The following is a 23,235-nucleotide window of genomic DNA, read 5'->3' as shown; positions in this document are numbered from 1 at the left end:
AGATCCCAAAATTGGCCTCACTGAGAAGCCTCCGCTAACGCCCTCATTAAAAACCAAGTTAACTACGATAATATTTTAAATTAACTTAACCCGTAAATTTGTCCGATATAATTAAAATATTTGTATTGTTTTAATCCAAACCAAGTTAGCTACCATTATATTTTAAATTAAAATAATCCGTAATTATGTGTCAACCAATCAAAATATCTATATTATTTTAATCCCCACGTCGCTTTCTGATGTGGTTTATGACTAGATCCCCAAGTCAAGCCGCGCACCCGGGCCTATCCCAAGGCAACAGACCATACTTGGGGACTATGTTCTTACTCCCACGAGCCTCAGGTTCAGTATCCCCGAGCCTACTCAACGGCTATTAAGAAGCTCTTTCCCGCCTTCCGACATCACAATACTTGTCAAAGTGGAAACTCTGAGCAGAGCAAATACTGAGAAGTTTCACTTGCTTTTGCTGCGGGTTTTCAGTAAGGGTTCAACTTGTCCAAATCCCCCATTCCGTGCTTCTGGAGAGCTGGGCGTTCATACCGATTGCAGATTCCAGATCGCAATGGCGAGGTAAGCAAGTGCATTGATTCACATCCATGGATTGTTTAGTGTAGAAATGACTCATTTTGATAGCATTTCGACTGCGTTGTGATTGAATTTGGATCGCATTCATGCAATGTTTGTGCTGTTTTCGAATGTTTCTTGGTCTTCTAAAGGTACAGCGGTTGAATGGTTTCTCGGCCCCTAAAAATGTTGTACTAACTTGTTAATGCTCCCCAAAACTACGAAAGCTGCAAACACCTGAAGTCAAGCCTCTGGGGAAAGGAAGTATCTCAGGGAGAATCCCATTTGCTTCTGATTCCTTCAACATGCCTCGCTGTATTTCTGTGTTAATTGTTGTTGCAGGTTTCTCAATTTATCCTCATTCACTGCATGTCTTGCAATAAATGCTGCTGCATGAGTGGGACATGAGGCCTTCTTGAATTTCAGCTCTAAATTCCTCTTTGAAGTCCTCCTCGATCAATTCTTTCTCAAATCCTTTTAGCCGACTCTGCTGTTCCAACCCTCATTGATGCGACATGTATCCATGTCCCGACGATGCTCCTCGAAATGCAGTGCTTGAGCTTGAACTGCCGTGGGCCGTTCCCTGTAATGGGTATGCCTTCTGTGCGACATCCCTCTCCAATTAGTGGAAACTCTGCGCCGCTGCACCTTCTGCTGCATTCTATGCCAATGCTGCTGTCGTCTCTGTCACTAGACTGGTTGCTCTGAAACTGCTAATAAGTTCTACCGAGAGCTGGATGCGTAGTTCTCCGATCACTTCATTCTTATGGTATTCTGTTTAGGATTTTGCCCAAATGTTGCCGTGTTAATTATTGTTTGACGCTTCTCAATTTATTCTGAAGCTTTTGCTCATTCACCGCATGTGTTGCAATAATTTCTGCTGCATGCCTAGGACATTAGGCCTTCTTCAACTTCAACTCTGGATTCCTCTTTGAAGTCCTCCTCGATCAATTCTTTCTCAAATCCTTTTAACTGACCCTTCTTTTCCAACCCTCATTGATGCGCGTATCCATGTCCTGTTGATGCTCGTTGAAATGGGGTGCTTGGGCTTGAACTCCCGTCATCTGCTTCCTGTAATGGGTATGCCTGCTGTGGGAAATCCCTCTCCAATTTGAGGAAACTCTGCGCTGATGCACCCTCTGCTTTTCTGCCAATGCGACTGTCAACTCTGCTACTGCTGCTGTCGACTCTGCCACTAGCCTTGTCTGTTCTAAAACTGCTAATTAATGCCGCGTGAAGCTGGATGCGCAGTTCTTCGATCACTTCATTCTCACGTTGCTCTGGCTACGATTTGCCCAAGTGTCGCGAACGAGGCAGGAGACGGTGATAAATATCATCTACAAAGTAGAGGAGCTTTTCTTTTTTCCTTTAATAATATATGTGAATGGGTAACTTCTTACAGGGGAATTGGTAACTTCTAAATCCCTGGGCGAGGTTTAGGTTTAAAGTCCGAGGTTTTCATTATACCTTCAAGGTGAGATCTAGGTTTAAAGTTGGAGGTTGGTTCCAGGTGGTGGTTATTATAAGTTTTAAGTTAGTGTTAGTGTTCGAAATTTAGTGTATAATAGGTAATTTTTAAGTTAGTGTTAGTGTTCTAAATTTAGTCTATAATAGGTAATTTACAGTATAACAATAAATATGTGGGTTGTCAATAGGCATTAAATGAGTGGCTGTTATATATGTTTTTTCTTGGATAAAACTGGCCTGCTGAAATTTAATGGTGGGTATATCTGTGGACAACTGGCCTACCAAAAGCCTACCAAAATCTAATGGCGTGCCGAAATTTAATGGTGGGCATATCCGTTGGACAACTGGCATAACTTTTAGGTTATTGTCAGTGTCGGAAATTTAGTGTCTAATAGGTAACTTATGGTGTAGCATCGTTGGAGGTTGTCATTATAACTTTTAGGTTAGTGTCAGTGTTCGAAATTCAGTGTCTAGTGGGTAACTTATGGCGTAGCAAAGTTGGAGGTTGTTATTATAACTTTTATGTTCGTGTCAGTGTTCGAAATTCAGTGTCTAGTGGCTAACTTATGGCGTAGCAAAGTTGGAGGTTGTCATTATAACTTTTATGTTCGTGTTAATTTTCGAAATTCAATGTCTAGTGGGTAACTTATGGCTTAGCAAAGTTGGAGGTTGTCATTATAACTTTTAGGTTAGTGCCAGTGTTTGATATTCAGTGTCTAATAGGTAACTTACACGTAGCAAAGTTGGAGGTTGTCATTATAACTTTTAGGTTAGTGTCAGTGTTCGAAATTCAGTGTCTAATAGGTAACTTACGGCATAGTAAAAGTGGAGACATCTTTTATCGTGGGGACATTAACCCTTTTAATCTTATTATAATGGGCTTAACATGTTCCTTTGCAGGAATTGAACATTGGTGGAGGTGAAAACAAATCTTACTCCCAACAACTTGAACTAAAACCCAAAAAAAATATCATAAACTTTGTACCTCGAGGCAAAGGGGGTATCCGATTTATGGATGTGCTTATAATAGAATCATAAACTTTTTAACTTAGGGACCCTTTGTCCCAAGATCGGGATATCCAATAGAATCTGTCTTGAATATAGATTACTCTAACAAGTTACTATTATTGATTTAGTATAGTTAAAATTTTATAGATGTGCTTATAATAGAATTATAAACTTTTTAACTTAGAGACCCTTTGTCCCAGGATCTGGGTATCCAATAGAATCTATCTTGAATATTGATTACTCTAACAAGTTACTATTATTAATTTAGTATAGTTAAAAATAAATGCATTGCAAATACAATTTTTTCCAACAAAAAACAATTCACTATGGTTAAAAAAGATTGCCCCTACTCCCTCTCTTTTTTTACTTTTCTAAATGATGTCTATCCTCCATGACATTTTCAATGTTTTAATCATTCAGGATTAAGTTATTTGTTTAAAATTTTATTTTAGCATTTTCAATAATATTCAGGTAATGTTAAAAATTGCTATATTGTTTTATCTTTTACCGTAAAAACATTTACTTTTTAACTTTAATAATATTGACGTGAAGACATCTACTTTTTAACTTTAACAATATTTACATAATATGAGAAATCATTATACTGTTTTATTATTTATAATAAAGACATCTACTTTTTTAACTTTGTTACAGCTGATTAACATATTTCTTTATAAAATTTAAACACTAGTAGAAACAAAAACCAATCTTCAAACCATTTGAAAAACCAAAACCAATCTTACTACCAACAATTTGAAAAACCAATCTTACTCCCAACAATTTGAATTAGAACCCGGAAGAAAAATCATAACCTTTGTACCCGTGGGAAAGCGGTCCATCCTATTTATGAATGTGCTTATAACAGAATCATAAGCTTTGTACCTGAGGGAAAGCGGTTCATCCTATTTATGAATGTGCTTATAACAGAATCATAAGCTTTTTAATTGTTATAAGCATATCCATAAAATTCATATAGATTGCTCTATCAAATTACTGTTTTAACATATTTAAAAACAAATCCACTCTGAATACAGATTTTTCGGACCCGACACAATTTTCTTTGATTTATTATTTTTTTTTAATGATATATATACTTCGTGATAATTTTTTGATATTATGATATTTGTTTATTTTTAAGTTGCACTGAAACAGATATGGATAATGGTTTGAAATGGATACAACAAATTTTAAAAAAATTTAAATACGATAGGGTAAGAAAACGGTATATATATATATTTTATATTATTGTTTATCTTTTAGAATCTGGATTCTATATCTAAAAGTACATAATTATTATTATGAATTTAATATAAACAAATTATCATCATCATCAATTCAGTATAACATTCAACATATTATTATCATCATTAGTAATGTAATCAGAAATACTACAATCTTTGTGCTTTCGGGTCCAACTTTTTCAAAGAATGTGTCATGCATGGTAGATGGTATCTATCTTCATTGCATGACAATTAAAAGGCCCATGGGATCATTCGGATATTCTGTCAAGACCTATTTGAACATTTCAATTTTCTCAATGTCAGCTTGGTCTCTTAACTATATGCAGGCAGAAGATTGGCTAGAGAAGATTTGTTATATTAGAGGGATTTACGAAATCAAGAGCAAAATCAATGACAATTAACAAAACCTTAACCAAACTGAAAATTGCTCAAATAAATCTCTTTAAGAAAACATTAATCAAACCCTTCTGTTTGTACTTTTGAACATCTATCTTTTTCTGTTTGTATAAATTTTTGAACAAATTTTCATGCGTTTTAACATTTGAAGGGCCATTACAATCACGATTTTTTTAATCTGGAAATAGATCCAAAAAAAATTAAAAACCTTTGGAAACGTATCCAATTCCAAATGTGAAGTTTCAGATTTTTTGAAACGACACAAAAACGTTTTTATGAGGTTTCTGACAAAAATAATGTCCGAAACGAAAACGGGGATCCACATTTCCGACAATTTCTTCAGACCTTTCCAATATCTTAAGTTTATTTGGGTTTTACTCGCATTTAGCCATTTTAAAAACAAATCATTATATTGTTTTGAGAAAATAAATCATTATACTCTTTTGACAAAATTTTCATTTATATATATTAAATTTTTTATAAATATGAATTTTTAATTATATTTAGTCAGTCTTATATTTTTATTTCTTTTAATTTTCATTATTTTTTAGTAGAGAGGATTCCATTCCTTTTTACCAACAACCTAAAATAACACGCTTTGAATTTATGTTTTTATTTTACTTTTTCTGATCTTTAATATTTTTTTAAAAATTAACTATTTATATATTATATCTGTCTTTTTTGGATTTTTTTTCTTTCAGAATTTACTTTTATTAATAAAATAAGAATTTTTAAATTTTATTTTTTAGTTTGTTGTTTTCTTTTTCCATTCAAATATTTTTATTTTGTTTCATTTTGTTTCTTATGATTTTTAATGTGTTTTTTCAAATTAACTATTTCTATATTACATCTGTACAATAAGAAATATTTGTATAATAAGAAATACTAGTCCAGTCTTTAAGCTGTTCCTCGAAGGAAAAATGTTATGCATTGTTTACTGGTTTGTCTTTCCTTCATTGGGAAATTAGTTACATGCTGCAAACTGGAAATTAAAGCCTTAAATTTAGACGTAGACCCATAAGACCTAGATCATAACTGCTTTGAAAGATAGGCAGAGAGCTAGCTATCCCAGCCGTGTCCCTTTATTATCAATGGGAGTCCTGCCCACATCAAATTGTGATTAAACCATGGAATGGGAGGGCTGGTGTCGGATGAAGCGATGATGGCTTGACTCCCTGCTTTTGTCATCTCCATACGTGTCACTTATCCATCACCTTCCTATATGGTTGCTTAATGTTGTCATCTGTTTTCTTCGCTAGCTAACCCTTGTAAAGATAGACAGAGAGCTAGCTATCCAAGCCGCTTAATAGAAGTCCTGCCCACGTCAAATTGTGTTTAAACCATGGAATGGGAGGGCTGGTGTAGGATGAAGCGATTATGGCTTCAGTCCGTGCTTTTGTCACCTCCGTACGTAGTTTACCACATGGTTGTGTAAGAAGAAGAAGAAATTATTTTAATGTCCACGAGGCTAAAGATAGCTTATGGGAGAGATTGCTTCTTCCTCTGCTTGATGTATTCAGCCCTTTTTTTGTGAAGCTTCACAATAAATGCTCCCATCTTCTCGACAAACCCCTCGTTAAATAGATTATGCCAAGAGCTAGCTGCCAGCGTATCTGCATAACTTTCCCTGTTGTCTTTGAAGGCCTCACATTCTAAAATGAAATGATTTTTTGTTTCCACTTTTCCGGAAGAACAAAAAATGCATACCCTTTCCTCCCACACTTCCTTTGGCCTTTTCCAGCACCCTGTTTCACAACGGAGTTGATGAGAATTAGTCCTTAACTGAGTAATGTCCCATCTGTTTTTCTCGTTAGCTAACCCTCTCAAGATACATTTGGGATGTCCGGAGACCATGTGTCTGATGACATTTATTTCAGGCTCACTAAACTTCTAGGTAAATCTATGTCCGTTTATTCATGGTACACAATGTTATTAGAACCGAATTGGTGATCGAACTCATAAATCTTATGGAACTTGGTGGAACCAGTAAAAAAAATAAAAAATCAGTGTACCAAAAACACATATAATATTTAAATTCTAAAGAAAAAGATATATATACATGTGCATCTATATGAATCCAAACCGTTTATACTCAAATAAGTAAAAGTTCTCATTTATAGCATGTAAGGGCGCATATAACCAAAATAGTATTGAGTGTAATCCATCCCTAAACCGAAAATACATCAACAAATACATCATGCTACAACAAATACCTACATATCATCAAAATCAATGTCTATATTGAGATCTTCGTCATCAATATAACTCTCTAAGCATTAAAATAAGATAGAAAAAACTTAGCGTTTAAAGTCAAGATTTTGTTTGAGTGATGGGTACATTTTTAGTAGTCATGATAGAGGAGTTCGACAACCAATGCCACTAACATCAAAGTGTACATAGAGGGATTGATGCTCTTTAATACTAGTTCCTTACCATAGTACACGACAAAATCCAATGGAAAAGTTGCAATCCCTGCCATTTTGAATCCTGAAAAACTGTTAAAAATCTGTTGGATTTTGAGTGAAATCTAAAATTCTACTTTCTCTGTATGAGAAATCCAATGAGGTTGGAACCACTCTCAAACATCCTGAGTCATTTCATGGTATAGGACCATAGACTTGAATATTAAGATGAGAACCATAGAAAGTACAATCTACATGGAACGGTCCTGAACTAGTGGGTTGGGTACCAACCAGCTTATTCAGCTTGGAGGGCCCGGTTCAGACAGATTTTGGGCAAAAAAAAAAAAAAAAAAAGAGCCAGATTGACTGGTTCCACTGGTACCAGTCCAGTTCTGATAACATTGGTCCACAAGACTTTAAGGTAAATTTGAATCTCAAACCACAAGCTTTACAAAAACGAGACTTCAAGTCAGGGAGATTGCTAATATTTATTTACGATTATTTCAACATTTATTTATTTATATTTACCCTTTTTTTCTCTTATTTTCTATTTATATTCCAAAAGCAGGTTGAGCCAGACTAGGAGGTGGCACTCCCCACCACTCCCCCAGGTTCCAAATAGCAGGTCGGTTCCAAATAGCAGGTCACCTCTTCTATATAGAGAGACGTCCCTCCAGCGAGATACAGTTCTTCCAGCCAACCCTTTATTTAGAGCAGCAGATTCAGCTTCAGAAAAGGACAACACTCTTTTTCATCCTCTTGATGACATGCACTTGTACAACACTCTTTTTCTTCCTTTTGATGAAATGCACTTGGAGCATCGAGGCTCTTTTATCTGTTCCCGCTTTGGCAGCATTGTAATCCTCTTTGCCTGGGTGCAGAGCTTATATTTTATAGATCAGTTTTGCTTTTCGATTTTATGACAATGGCATTCTTACTTCCACTCCATTTTATCACTTATGCACTGAGCAAGTGTCATGACCTATTAAACTTATCTTATGTTTCAAGTTTATTTTATTATAAATAAAATTTTAAATTAATTTTGTGATGGATTGTTTCTGGTTGGATTAATTAAAAAAACTGACTCGGGTATGGACTCCTCGTCCATTATAATAACTTTACTAGATTCATAGGTGTTTAAAAAATCCATTTTTTAATTTAACTTCACGCTGGATTGTTTCTGGTTGTATTAATTAAAAAGCTCACTTGGGTATGGACTCCTCGTCCTCGTTCACAGGTGTTTCTAAAATCTATCTTATATCCCATTCCAAATGGGATAGGGATGATTCAAAATTTTCAGTTTTCCAACATAGATTCTTTCTTAACCTTAAAGTAGATCCCTATAAATTGGTGATAGAAATTTGTAAAAATAATATATCTGAAATAAAATCTTTGCCGGGATTTATTCATGTACTTGTAAATTCTTCTCCTTCTGGGATTTGTTCATGTAATTGAAAGTCAGTTTTTGATGTTTCTTAAATTTCTCATTGGTCCATTCCTCATGTTTATCCGGAAATGGAGTTCTTGGCGCATAGACAGGAGTAACAACTTCCTCGCCCATGTTGGAGTTTCCTCGCTAGATCCAATAGCTTCTCTTGCTATATTGATCTTGGCTACTACTTCTTCCCATTTTGTATGTCATCTCACTAGTTGCAAGATCTTGAGGTCCCAAGGTCTACTTGGCGAATGAATGCGAGTGTTTTTTCTGATTGTGTGGTGGTTTTCTTGCTAGATACCAAAATCTGTATTTCTGGTTGACATCTGTGATTATTCCCATAGAGAGCTAGAAACCTTCGCATCTTGCTCCTTTTTCGTGTTTCAATATTGATGACTCCTTCAATGGCAAAGGTGCTTTTTTTATTAATAGTAATGGTATTGTTAACATCCAGGTTCTCCTCCTTGGGTGTCTGTGTTTGCACAACGTGGTATTGCTCAGTGGCACTCTGCCACTTGGTAGGTCTTCGATTGCCCCGCTTTTGGGCATGAAGCCTTTTGGACTTTTGGTTAGCGTAGAGGGTTGTCACATGCCTTACTTTGAAACATGATCTACACTAAAAGGCAGTTTGCTCGTAATCGAGATTTTGTATCCAGAGATAATATTTAGCTTTTGGGCTGGGTCTTTTGCAATTCGACTTCAGAAAGTCTTTATCTACGCAGGTCTTTGAAAAAGTGGGGATAGGCCTCTTCACTATTACACGGTCGTTAAAAGGAAACCTAACAGGGTGTTGAAAGTTAAACTTAATTAATCCATCCTTGTGTGTTCTTAATGATTCAAACATTAAAAGTTAAGAACCCACGACAATGGTGAAAGGAAGTGATTCTGCTGTGGGGTTGAAAATAGGGTACCGAATTTTATCTTCTTAATTTTTACATTTAACTTTTTATATTAAAAGAGTTGAGATTGTTAATTTTACAATTTAAAATAAATTTATTTCATATTTATTTAATTAAAAATTATTTAATATATTTTTTTTTCTTATAATGAGGTAGCGCATTTGGTACGGTTAATCTTCATCCACATGTATTCAAATCTCATGAGAAATGATCATGTCAACACTGTTAGTTGACAAACCTGTGAATAAAAAACCCACATAATTCCTTTTGCTTTTCTAATTTTTTTTATTCACATTGCCGTATTTTGTTATTTTTAATCTCACTTCAAAAATATGTTGGGTATTTAAATTTAAACCCAAAATTCTATATTTTTAATTAGATTTTTTTCGAGATTTTAATTAGTTTTTTCGTAAATGATTTTTACAAATGCTTATTTCAAGTCCATTAATGTAACTGTCGGACTACATTATTTTTTGTGAATCGTCTTTGTTTTCCTGTTTTACAAAGGTATGTAACCATTATACATCCCGCTTCAATGAGAGCATTAAACAAAGGCATGTAATCATTACACATCCGGAGCATTAAACAAAGGCATGTAATCATTACACATCCGCTTCTATGAGCATTACACGTTTATTTGAACACCTTTGTGGTGGCTAAATGCCAACTGACATTGGAATTTGGTCATTCGCCACCATTTTGATTTGGTTTCTAAAACTTGGTCGGGATGTTTGTTGGGTAAAACTCCCACAACCTTCCATGTCTACTGAAACATGAGAGTTTTGTCTGCAATACAATGAAAATTAAAATTCCACTTGAGCACCTATATAGTTGCTTATGAGTTTGGCACCACGACAATCTTCAACGTCTCTGTGATGGTAAAATATCCAGCTTAAAACTGCTTTCTAGGAGTTGGCTTCCAATAATTTATGGCGACCAAGTTTGCATACAAATTGCTTGGTATATTTAATTGCTGTTTTCGTATTGTTTTAATGCGTAGCCAATGTAACTGGTTTTCAAAATTTGCACTTGTTTATGTTCAATTATGCTCCATAAAAGGGACTCTAACAATCCCTTTTTTGTAAATGCAGACCATGGATTACTGATGGTAGGAGAATCGCAATGAAAATAAGAAATCCAACGCAACTTCTCGAAAACGACAACGAGAACGGGAGAAATGATGTCAGGATAGCTTGCCCCAATTGCGATTATGAAATTGACAATAGCCATGTACTACACTGAGCACTCTACTTGCTGATGGCAATGGTTTTTGAATAACGATGCTTGTTCATCATTGACGTTATTTTCCTTATTTCAATCATTTGATGAAATAGCTTTACGAAGAGGTCTCTTAACTAGCTTGAGTACGAGTCTATCTTGTCAACAGTAAATTATCTATTTTGTGATGTATGATGTAGAATCGAAATTTAGAATACCCAGGTAAGGGGATTAATCAACTGTTGTGCTTTTTATAGAGTAAAAGGGCACTGCTTGATCTTTTAAATATGGCTAATTATTGACAAAATAAACTTCAATGCCATAAAATGACAGTATAACTAGCTTCAGTCATTCACACACATATTCTTACATGGAGTGCAAGTAAACAACTCCAATTCTATACATTTAGTGACATAATAGATCACAAATACTAGTTTCAAACCATTCATCTCGTTCTTGAATCGTCAGTTTTGCCAAATTGATTAAATAAATCACAATTTGAAACTTGTTGGGTGAGGTCGCTTTGCAACAAGGATATAAGCTTTTAGTGCTAGTGTGACTATGAAATTCCACCAGAGGTATATGTGGCTATTTGAGATTATTATTAGTTTGATATAACCTCTTTATTTGGGCTCACGGATAACGATGAGGGTTGCAAATTTAACTGCTCGTATTTCTCTTTCAACATTGAGGAAAATGTAAGTGGCATGCAGATTTTGCAAATGTTTTGATTCACCTCAACGCTATTGCCTATCTCAATTTGCTCGTTTCAGTAGTTTTAAATATTTATATTATAACTATTCAAATTTTAATGGAGAGTATTTTTAACTGATAACGATGAGGGTTGCAAATTTAAGCGCTCGTATTTCTCTTTCAACATTGAGGAAAATGTAAGTGGCATGCAGATTTTGCAAATGTTTTGATTCACCCCAACGCTATTGCCTATCTCAACTTGCTCGTTTCGATAGTTTTAAATATCTATATTATAACTATTCAAATTTTAATGGAGAATATTTTTAACTTAAGCGCAAAACTACAAATTTCAATTTCCATCCCGTATAAATGGCCTATCTAATGCAATATTCTAAGTTCATTTAGAGTTGCTTAGGGAGATGAATTATGTTCTTTAGTTCCAATACCGAATCTTGCATCTTTTTCTCTTAGAAAAGGGATTTTCTTATAATATATACAACAATGATCCTCTCTATCCTTGGAAATATCTGCTTATGCCTAAGAGTAAGATTGGCTTTCCGACCTATAGTAACCATAGTGTTGTACATAGAATATTCATCATGACTGTCCATACAAAAAACAACCATGTTCAAACTACCACCACGCATAGAGTGCTTAGCTACCCAACTTTTAGAGAACTCAGTGAACTACAAAAGATGTACATCAAAATTTCCACGCTCAAGATAGCAAAATTGAGCGTTGTTTGTAGACCAATTAGATAATCGAGACATCTTATTGGTTGTGATGATAGTGTTTTGCCATTGGGCAACTTGGAGGTTCCTCATCCTCCAATAAGATCTGAATTGAGGTCTCAACTTCGATTAGATCTTCGAAATTTTATCTTATCATAACCGACTTGGGCTAGGATGGTTATCATATTGAGCTCGTAAAGCTTCTAGGGGAGGATATTTTTTGTGGTTGAATTTTGGTCTAGATGTTCCCATGGGATCACTTATGGTAGGTTAGTCTTGTTTGAAATAATAATTTTTTTTGATACATAGCACCAGTTGACTTTGGATAGAATTGTAATTATAATTTTTTTTAAAACACCAGGAAATTGATAACTTGTTACAGTACTTTGGACCAGGCCCAGGATTAAACCAATTGCTTGCCACTACAACCCAAGAGTATATCCAAATATTTGCAACAAATATGTCGATAACTTATGATTTAGCAAGGGTCGAAACAGTTGAAGACACATCCACAAGGGGGGTCCCACTTTTAGGTGCATCTACCCCTCTAGTATTATCACAATGGGTCAAATGTCTCATTAGGGATTTGAACCTAGTTGTGGAGAGTGCTAGAACTAACTCCCAACAATTTGAGCTATTACAATATTGTAATTATAAGTCCCCAAAAGAGACATTTGTCTATTAAGGTATCTCGTTTGAATTACATTCCAAATACTTACCCCTTTGAGAAGAGGATTTTGTTTGATTATAAGTTTAGCTGGTGCATTGATAATGTAATTTGATCTCTAAATTTTACTCTAAAGCCTTGGATCCTCTAACATCTTTTAATACAACTTAGCCTCAAAAAATTTGTTTGCCACATCTTTTAGCACCCTTTAGGTGTTGTGACTTTTCAATAGTTTCCATCATTCCTTGCCATAGAAAGTTACCTCAAATTTGTCTATATTGAATGGGACACATCCCCACTTTTAAAACCCATCTTTCTATTGTTTCGACATATGGGGATTTTGGAACTTTTAAACATTTCAGAATGCTTAAGGACTTCGTTGGGTGCATGAGGACTTTTAGGTGAAGTTCTATGAAAAATTTAGGAAATTTTTAAGAGATCATCTGCATGCCCCTCATGTTTTAGCTCCATGTTATTGAGTGGATGAAACCTCTTTAAACAATATTGCTCAAGGTTAGCTGCAATCGTGTTACTATTTTGTGCAATATAATAATGGTGTTACTTAGACATTGGGGTAGAAAATTTTGCAAGTTTCATCCCATCCTAAAGAAGTGTGTACAATTTGCTTGACTTTTTTTAGTTATCTTTATTGATGGAGATATCAATCAAAATTTGCTTTGAATGGTTTGATTGGGAGGAATAAGGCTAGGAGTGGTTGGAGTCATGGACCATAAGCTTTTGATGGTTTCTCGTGGAATTAGGATGGAATGTTTAATCAATGTTTGGTTTATCACATTTGCAAATCTCAACCTTGATTTGATTCTCACCTCGAAGTGTAACCTTTTGAGACTTGTCATTGGTGATTATATAAGTGTAGGTTGCAATTTGTTTTATATTTTTGGTTTTATATATGTATATAATTCTTTTCCAAGGAAAAACTTGTGGGGAAACCTAAGGGACGCTTCCCCACATTCATTGATGACATCCATAATAAACTTGTTGACATAGACTAGTGGACCTAACTGAGGGGATTTGAATTGAGCACTTGTTGGCTTGAAACTAGTGAAATGCTTGGCAACATTGGTCACAGTTGATTGAGTTGACCCCTTGGGCATTTTTTGTTTTTTATATATATATATATATAGATAGATATTATTGTTGTCTCCTGAAAAAATTGAGGATGTGCTTTAATTAATCCAAATCCTTGTCCCCTTGTACCCTTGTTTTGTTATTTTGAAACTTTATTCTAATTCTGTCCATTTTAGCAAGAGTTGAAGTTGGAGCTATGATGATAAGGCTTTTGTAGATTAGATGAGATAAGATAATTTCATTAATGACCATGAATAACCCAAAAAAATAGGTCAATGGCAGTAAAAAAAACAACTAATATTAACAAACCATGGAAGTCCCAAAGGTACTCTTGATAAAAGAATAAAAATGTTAGCAAGAAGGTAATGTAAATATAAAAAAGATAAGGGATTGGGTGCGCTATTAAGGCACTCTTAGATCTTAAGTTACCGATTCAATTCCTCACCCTATTCAGGTGTTATTCTTGGACATGACCATGATGTAGCCTCAGCGATGCCAAATTTACAAAAAATAAAGGTGTTGATAAGAATTTAGTAAAAGTTAGGGTGCTAAACAAGTATTGGTCGATTTTTCCACATTAAAAGTTGGTTCCCCTTTATAGTCTTGTGGAAACAAGTTTGTTGGCAATTGAAGTGGAGGATGTGGATGGTTTCATTGATATGGTATTTCGTGTGTCTAAAGTCGGGGTGTTTGAATGATACTTGTTCCTAGTAAGCATTGAGATAGTTAGGAAGGAGGAATAATCCAAAAAAATAGGTCAATGGGACTAAAAAACAACTTGTAATAACAAACAATGGAAGTGCAGGAATTGCCCCCCCTCCCCCAAGGATCCAAAGGCAGATCCGCGTCCCGTACGGATCCGCCACCAATCCTTCAGCAGAACTGCGGATTGGAGAATCAGATTCGCCATTCCTCCTTTTTTTGGCGGTTCCTGCAAAATTGGATTCGTGGGGGCCTCGATCCGTGGTTCCTATTTCCCAATTTGCGGATTTGGAAAGGATTGGATGCGGATTTGTGGAGGTTCGGGCGTGTATCCATCGCAGATCACGAGCGGATCCGAGAGAAGGTGGACGGTTCCGCGAGGCTTTTTTTGTTTTTTGTTTTGGTTTTGGAAATTTTGAACTGTTTTGTAAGGAACTACACTTTCTGAATACTCCCAAGGTGCCCCTTGATGCTCCCTAGACGCTTCCTAGATGCTCCCTAATGGTAATGTTAAATTCTTAAAGTAAAAGTGACATTTTCCTTTATCTTTCATTTCCATCCTTTTACTTAAATTTTTAACATTACCATGAAATGACTCAGGATGTTTGAGACTGGTTCCAACTTCATCAGATTTCATATGGAGAAAATAGAATTTTATATCCCATTGAAAATTCAACAGACTTAACAGTTTTTAGGATCAATGGGATTTCATTGGATTATATCATGTATGAGGGCATTTGATTGGCATTTAATCAAGAGCAACAAGCCCTATATGTACCCCAGTGTTGGTGTTATTTATTGCTGAACTCCATTGTCATGGCCTTAACAATTATGTACCCTTCACTCAAGTCAAAATCATTGATCAGGCATGTTAAGCTTTCTCTACCATATTATAAGGCTTGGATTAAGCTGTTTGATTAAAATTAGGCAATGTTAACTAAAATCCCTATAGAATTGAAGTAGAGGCAAAGGCTAGACAAGAGAAGAGGAATCTAGATTATAGATGGTTGATGCTAGAATAATTAATCATTGATGTATAATGGATGCCATATCTATCTTGATTTATGTTGAAATATGCATGTTTTCATGTCTTCTACAACTAATTTGGTATTTTGGATTTTTTTTAATATAAATGCAAATATATATATATATAGAGTAGACTCTTCTAAGATGCTCCGCTTCCTAGATTTTTGGAAAATGACGCTTCTGCGTCCCCGCTTCCAAAAAATGTCCCCATTTCATCTTTGCTTTGTGCAACATTGGCTAAGGGTACTCTTAATGAAAGAATAAAAATGTTAGCAAGTAAGAAGGTAAAGTAAATATATAAAAGATAAGGGACTTTGTCATTAAGTATGATGTAGAAGTGTAGGATGAATGCTCACTCCCTTTGCTTTGCTAGGCACCTCTATTGTTGGCTTAATCATTGTGAGATTTGAGAAGGTCTAGCTAGGTGATCCTAAGAAGAAACCATATGCAATAAATAGAAATTCTTTAAACATGTGATGTCATTGAGAAGAATCTAGTAATAGAAGTTAGGGTGCTAGACAAGTATTGGTCGTTTGTTCCACATTGATTGTTGGTTCCACTCTATAGTCTTGTGGAAGCAAATTTGTTGGCAATTGAAGTGGAGGATTTGGATGGTTTCACTAATATGGTATTGTGTGTGTCTAAAGTCAGGGTGTTTGAATGATACTTGTTCCTAGTAAGCATTGAGATCAGTAGGAAGGAGGAAATCTACAAAATGGGATTGGGCTAGCTGGACCATGTGATATGTATTGTTTGTGTGTAAGCACCTAATACCCCCAATATTTGAGGGAATGCTTTGTTTCTTAATTTTGTTGAGGAGTTTCAATGCAAGTTGAATAACACAATTTTCCTTTGATGTGAGTTCCATCTTTACCTTCCAAAGTTTAGCAATCCTTTCTATAATTTTGGTTTTAGGGTGTCTTTTGTTTGGACTTATTTTTAGACTTGTAGATTTTCCTCACCTTTTGATCTTGGGCTTGATTGTGCTTTTGCACTAGTCATTTTTGGATCAAGTATTATGATGATGAAAAACCTCCCTTTTGGACCGTTAGATGTGTTAAATATTAAATGGCTTTGTTACTGTATCATTTACATTTTTGGGATTGTGTGGATGGTTGGATGGGTTGTTTGTGCCTTTGGTCGCCAAGGTGGTGGATTTCCAATGTTTGCCATTGATATCTTGTAATAGTTTGGGTCAAATGTCATGATGATGAAAATTGAAGTCATAATGGCTTCTTTGCTCTCTTGGTTCCAAAGTTTTGCACTCATTGCATTTTATAAAGTTTTGGGCTTGTTGATGGTTGGAGGTTTTGTTTGTTCCTTTTCTCCCCAAGGTGGCATATGTCTAATCTCTACCACTATTGTATCCCATAATATTTCATGTCCATAAATGCTTTGAGGAGCCTTGCTAAATATTCAAATGCATAGAAAGGTATGTTTGTCTGAGCAAGCTGCATCCTTTTGAAAGAACAAACTTGAAGGTACCATGAATGAAAGAACATTAGCTAGATGGCACTGACTCAACAAAGGAGATGGTCTCAATAGGACATGTGGCAATCCTAAAAGATGCCACATCATTATGATGGTGTAAACATGGATAATGGGGTAGGGATGTGGACCAGTTAGGTATTTATGCATGACCATATTACATCCACAAGTTACAAGTGAGGGAATAAGTGGCAACTTCATGTTAAGCCATATGATAGGAGGATTGAGCTTGACATGTTAACACTCTCAAGGTTTTCATGAAAGTTTCTAGGTGTAAGAACCCATCCCCCATGGGAATTTAAATTGCATTGTGCAATCTTTTGAGTTCATGGATTGTTGGACTTGGAAATGATGTCTTTACTTAACTTTATTTTGGAGGTTAGTTGTTTGATCAAGTTGCATTACGTAAATTTTCAAGGTTTTGGATTGTTGGGTAATTGAATGTTAGAACCTAAATTCTTCTTTTGGTTGGGTCATTTAACTTTGGAACTTGAACTCATCCTTTTGGATGACATATGTTTGCTTGAGTTCATGGATTGTTGGAGTGGGAAAGGGTGCCTTTACTTACCTGTATTCTAAAAGTTAGATGTTTGATCAAGGGTGCATTACATAAATATTCAAAGTTTTGGATTGTTGGGTAATTGAACTTTAGGACCTCAACTGTCCTTTTAGATGCCATATGAATGACATGTTAATGTCCTCAAGCTTTTCAAGAAAATTTCCAGGTGTTGGAGTGCACACCCCATGGGAATTCAAATTCCATTGCATAATCTTTTGAGTTCATGGATTTTTAGAGTTGGAAAGGGTGCCTTTACTTGCCTCTATTCCAAAGGTTAGCTGTTTGATTAATGTGCATTACATAAAACTTTAAGGTTTTGTATTGTTGGATAATTGAACTTTAGGACCTAAACTCTCCTTTTGGATGCCATATGCTTGCTTAAGCTACAATTGATAAAAATTTTAGATCCACAAGGCATTGTTTGTGTTCACAATACTTTAGGGATGCTTATGAAACATTCGAATGCACAAAGGGGCTGGCAAATTTGAGCAAGTGGTACCAAATTGAAAGCACAAATTTGAAAGTGTTGTGTGTGCATGAATACTAAGTAGGTTGTACCAAATTGAAAGGACAAATTTGAAAGTATTGTGTGTGCATAGACAACAAGTAGATGACATTGGCTTGATAGAGGAGATGATATTAGTATAACATGTGGTAGTCTCAAAATGTGTCACATACTATGTTGATGTCGAGATAGACCAACAATGTTGACGTGAGATTCCATGGCATCAATAGGGTACAAGTGAAGGGGACAAGCGGAAGCTTTAGGTTATGCCATTTGGCAATAAGATTGAGCTCGACAAAGGGAGTTCTTAAGGTTTTTGTAAAATTTATGTGTTGGGACTTTAGACCTTCTATCCACAATTTTGTCAGTAGTCTGAAGAAGCAGTGTACAAATTTTTTCAAGAATCAAAGTCATTAGCCAGCATAAATATATTGTCAGGCAAGGAGGTAACTCCTCAAAACGAATTGTGTTTTTGCATTAAGGTTGATCATAGATATATACATGGAGGGAGAGACTCTTGGGCTTCATCTCCCAATGTCTCTTCATATTCCAATTCTCCTTATTTTCTATTTACACTATTTTACATGGATTTACCTAATCCCAAAGATTAGGTGTCAACATTCCCTCCTTAATTTGAAGGGATGTTGGTGAGTCCAAGCATAGTTTTGAATCTTTCAAACTTTTTTCTTCTAGGTGCTTTGGTGAAGATGTCTGCAATATGCTCATTTGTGGAACAATGGCGTAGGTGAATTGTCTTGGCCTCAACATGATGTTGAATCAGATGGTATTTTGTATTGATATGCTTTGTTCGATCATGGAACTTTGGGTTCTTGGCCAACTTTATTGCAGAAGTGTTGTCAATCATGAGAGGAGTTGAATGCACTTGTTTCTCTTGCAAATCTTCCAGAATTTTCCTGAGCCACACAATTTCCTTTTTTGCTTCAGTTGCTGCCACATATTTTGCCTATATTGTGGAATCTGCCATAATTGATTGTTTGCGTGACCTCCGAGAGACAACTCTTGATCCAAGATTCATAGCATAACCTAAAGTAGATACCTCTCTTTTTCTTTATCTCCATTGAAGGCTGAATTAGAGTATCCAATCAAGTTGAAGTCGCCCACTTGTGTATACTTAAGTTTAAAGTCTTGAGTTCCCGTTGAGTGTTGTAGAACTATTTTCGCAGTAGACCAATATCCCTCACAAGGCTTTTGCATGAACCTTGAGAGGATTCCAACAACAAATGAAATATCTGGTCTGGTTGTAGTCAGGTCGTTGAGACTTCCTACAAGCTGTCTATACTTTGTTGCATCGTCAAATTCTTTTCCTTCAGTGGATGTGAGCTTTAAGTTTTGTTCCATTGGAGTAGTCAAAGGATTGCACTCAGCCAGTTCAACACATTTCCAACGTACTTCTTCTGAGAGAGGAATATAAACTTCGGACGTTGAGTTACTTCCATACCAAGATTGTAGTGAACATACCCCAAGATTGTAGTGAATATAGCTCTCATTGTTCCTTGTCATCAAAAGATCATCTACATACACCACAATATATACCACTTTTTTGCCAACTTTCTTGACATACAAAGTTGCATCATCAATATCATAATGTTTGAAGTTGGGTTTCAGAAGATGCTCAGTTAACTTCTCGTACTAGGCTCGCGGTGCTTGCTTGAGGCCATACAAGGATTTTACAAGCTTGCATATTTTATGTTCCTGACCCTTCACAATAAATCCTTCTGGTTGGGACATAAAAACATTCTCTTTCAGATCTCCATTTAAGAAAGTAGGTTTACATCCATATGATGGACTTTCCAACCGTTCTGTGCTGCCAAGGCAAAGTGTGTCCGGATGGTAGCCCATTTTGCTGTGGGGGCAAAAGGCTCCTTGTAGTTGACCCCTTACTTTTGTGCAAAACCTTTTGCCACAAGCTTGGCTTTGTGCTTGTCAAGTGAGCCATCAACTTTATATTTGTTCTTGTAGACCCACTTGTAGCCTATTGGTTTGGTTCCCAATGGAGGATCAACCAGCTTCCAAGTGCCATTATTTTTGCATCGCTTCTTTCCATTCATCATGAGAAGCAACTTCTTTGAAGGCAGTTGGTTCAAAATCTGTAGACAAATTCAGTTCACAATCATAAGAGACATCCATATCAATAGGTGAATTAGAATCGTCTACATCACCTCCATTCTGTCTGGTTGAGCTTCTTGTTCTTGTCTTTCCAACCTCATTAGAATGAACACTTTCCAGTTTCTTTGTCAGCCATTTTGGAGGACTTTTCTGAGATGGCCCAAGCTGCTTAGTGGTTGGAGCTTCATGTGGGGCAGAGAGTGCTTCAGAAGAAGATTCCACAGATTGATCTAGTATAGGAATCCCCGCTTCAAGGTGTGGAATCTCATTATCAAATTTTTGAAAAGATTTTACATGTCTGAATCTATCCAACCGATCACGCTGCCACTCAACAACATTGTTAGTCTTGGAAGATTAAAGAAATATCACATCTCTAGACAACACATAGAACAACATCAACCCAACACATAAGTTTAACATTCTTGAAAACAATCATGTAACATACCATATTTAAAATTGTCCTGTTCATTCTTTCAGCTACTCTGTTCTGTTGGGGATTATAAGGCATAGTTGTCTGATGTTTGATCCCATGCTGGCAAAGATAGCTTTCAAATTCATTTGAAGTGTATTCTTTTCCATTATCAGTGCGAATAGAGCCAATATGAGATTGTGCATCATTTTCAATCCATGCATGAAAATTCTTGAATATTTCAAAAGCATCAAACTTGTTCTTTAATAAATAAACCCAACACATTTTGGTGTAATCATCAATGAATGTCATCATATATTTATTATCATTTGTAGAAGGAACATATGCATTGGGCCACATAAATATGAATGAATGAGTTAAAGTTTTCTATGTGCTCTGGAATGAGAATCATGAAAAGATTGTTTGTTGTGCTTTCCTAATATACAAGCATCACATTGCTTAAGTTTCTTAGGAATTGTAGGCAAACCAGTAACACCATTTTTCTTTAACAAAAGAAGGCTGTCATAGTTCAAGTGTCCAAATCTAGTATGCCGTAAAAGACTTTATGGAAATTTACCTTCATCATAGTGAGAATTGTATGAGAAGTTCTGTGCATGAGCAAAGGTTCCTTGCATCTTCAGAAGTCTTTCTTCTTCTATCCCCGTCATGACATGTGAGTGATCTGATGCATTTTTGACCTCAACCTTGCCATCAAACATATGAATGGAGTGTCCTTGTTGGTGGATGTCGACCAAAGGCAGCAAGTTTCTCCTCAGCTTTGGGAAATATAAAACATCATGCAGAAGAAAGTCTGGAAGACTAGGCAGTTTGAGCCTGATGGTGCCAAGCCCTGATAGCTTGAGTTTTGAATTGTCTGCAAAATATACTGCTCCATCAACATTGTCAGTGAATTCTTCAAAAAAATCTCTCCTAAAAGTCATGTAGCAAGTTGCTCCTGAATCAAGCAACCAATCATCTTGACAAGAAGCAAGTGAAGCATTAAACATGTCTTCAGTTACTCCATTATTACAGTGTGCCACAACATAGTGAGCGGATACAGGTGCCTTTCCCTTTGTCATTGGTTTAACTGTTGCCTTCATTTCTTTCTTGCTCAATTCTATCCCAAGGCAACTTACATGTGGATGCATCAGGCCCATCTTTATTGAAACGTATGCAATGAAGATCAAACTTTTCTCCTTGGAACTGTCTGCCCCCTTGCCTCTAAAATTCCTTCTTCCTCTTCCTCTTTGGCCACCTCTTCCTCTAGAAGAATCTTGTGCATGATTCTTCTCTTTTTATGTGCAAGACACACAAATTCTTCAGAAGACTGAGGAGCTGTCTTTTTCCCAAAAGTCTTCTCTTTCTCAACAAACTTCTTTTCAAGGGATTCAAAGGTAATCTTCTTGAGATTTCCATATGCTTGCAATGACTCAAGATAATTTGAATAGGTGGGATATGGTGCCTTGACACAAGCTATGAGAGGAATGTCTATTTCAACGCAAGTGGTTTTTATATCACGCATAATGGACCTTACTTCCGATGCTAAGGCTAGAGGGTGATTATTTTTTAATTCAAGACTAAACAATTTAATCATCAATTGGACAACTTCAAGTTCATAGTGTGAGTCATACAGTTCCTTCAACTTCTTTAAGGCTTCAAAAGCATGTTGAGATTTTCTGTTTGGAGTAAAATAGGCAAAAATCTCTGTAGGTGACAACAATAGAAATTCAGTTCCTAGATTAGCTCCAGGTTGTTGAGAGATGATTAATGCCTCCTATATTTGATGTGAGTGAGTTAATGAGGTGGTTAGATTCTCTTTGCTATATAACAGGCAACCATTCGGATTGTTTGCTATGAGGGTGAGAGTTTTGTGAGGATTTCATTATGTAATCTCCTGTTTTGATTAATAAGATTGCCGATGCCTATGTTGTGTGGACGTAGCCCAGATTGGTTGGGTGAACCACGTTAATTCTTGTGTCTTATGTGCTTGATTAGTCTGCTGTTTATTTTGTTTAAATTTCCACTGTGCATCTGATCTCCAACAATTGGTATCGGAGCGTGTTGGAGGAGCAGCACTGCTGGAGGTGGAGCGCTAAGGCGTGGAGGCGCTGGTGCTGAGAAGGTTCTGTGCGTAGAGGTCATTTCTTTGCTGCCTGGAGGCGCTGAGTGACTGTAAGTGATCTGCATAACGTGGAGCGCTGGAACGGGAAGTTGTTACCTGGTTTTGCTGGAGTGCGTGCGTGTTAAATGAGTAGACTGCGTGCTGTGTGACGTATATAGCTGCGTGGAGACCAAAGCCTGTTGCTGGAGGCCGAGAACCGATTCTGTTCAGATTGCGTGGAGGCCTGTACATTGCTGTTGGTGCGTTTGTTTGGAGGTATGCATGCTTCATGTTTTCGGTGCTGCCATATATGCGAGTAGAGGAGCGCCCATACGCCATCAGGTACAAACTTATATAACATATTTTATATGCTCTGCGCGTATGTATTCTCTGCGCATGGATATATATGTGAAAACTGCGTGGCAATGAATTATAACAAAACTGTGAAAACTGCGTGGCGATGGAAATGGATATGCTTTAAACACGACGTAGTTTTACATATATGCGC

The 23,235-nt window shown here is 36.2% G+C and overlaps 1 protein-coding gene across 1 annotated transcript in view; it reads left to right on the top strand.

Moving 5' to 3' along the window:
* Positions 1-421: 421 nt before the first annotated feature.
* Positions 422-23,235, top strand: part of LOC149173440 (SUPPRESSOR OF GAMMA RESPONSE 1-like) — a 72,555-nt gene continuing 49,741 nt past the window's right edge. Inside the window, exons 1-2 of the mRNA XM_089427935.1 lie at positions 422-570; positions 10,504-10,642. Coding sequence (XP_089284061.1) covers positions 563-570; positions 10,504-10,642 — 147 coding nt within the window. The 5' untranslated portion in view covers positions 422-562. The remainder of the gene's footprint in view (positions 571-10,503; positions 10,643-23,235) is intronic.

This window comes from Pinus tabuliformis, chromosome 4_2 (assembly GCF_031772625.1).
Source record: "Pinus tabuliformis cultivar Carrire ecotype Pingquan chromosome 4_2, CPIR1, whole genome shotgun sequence".
Classification (NCBI taxonomy): Eukaryota; Viridiplantae; Streptophyta; class Pinopsida; order Pinales; family Pinaceae; genus Pinus; species Pinus tabuliformis.
Note: the sequence above shows the minus strand (reverse complement) of the source record. Positions and strands in the feature narration are given on the sequence as shown.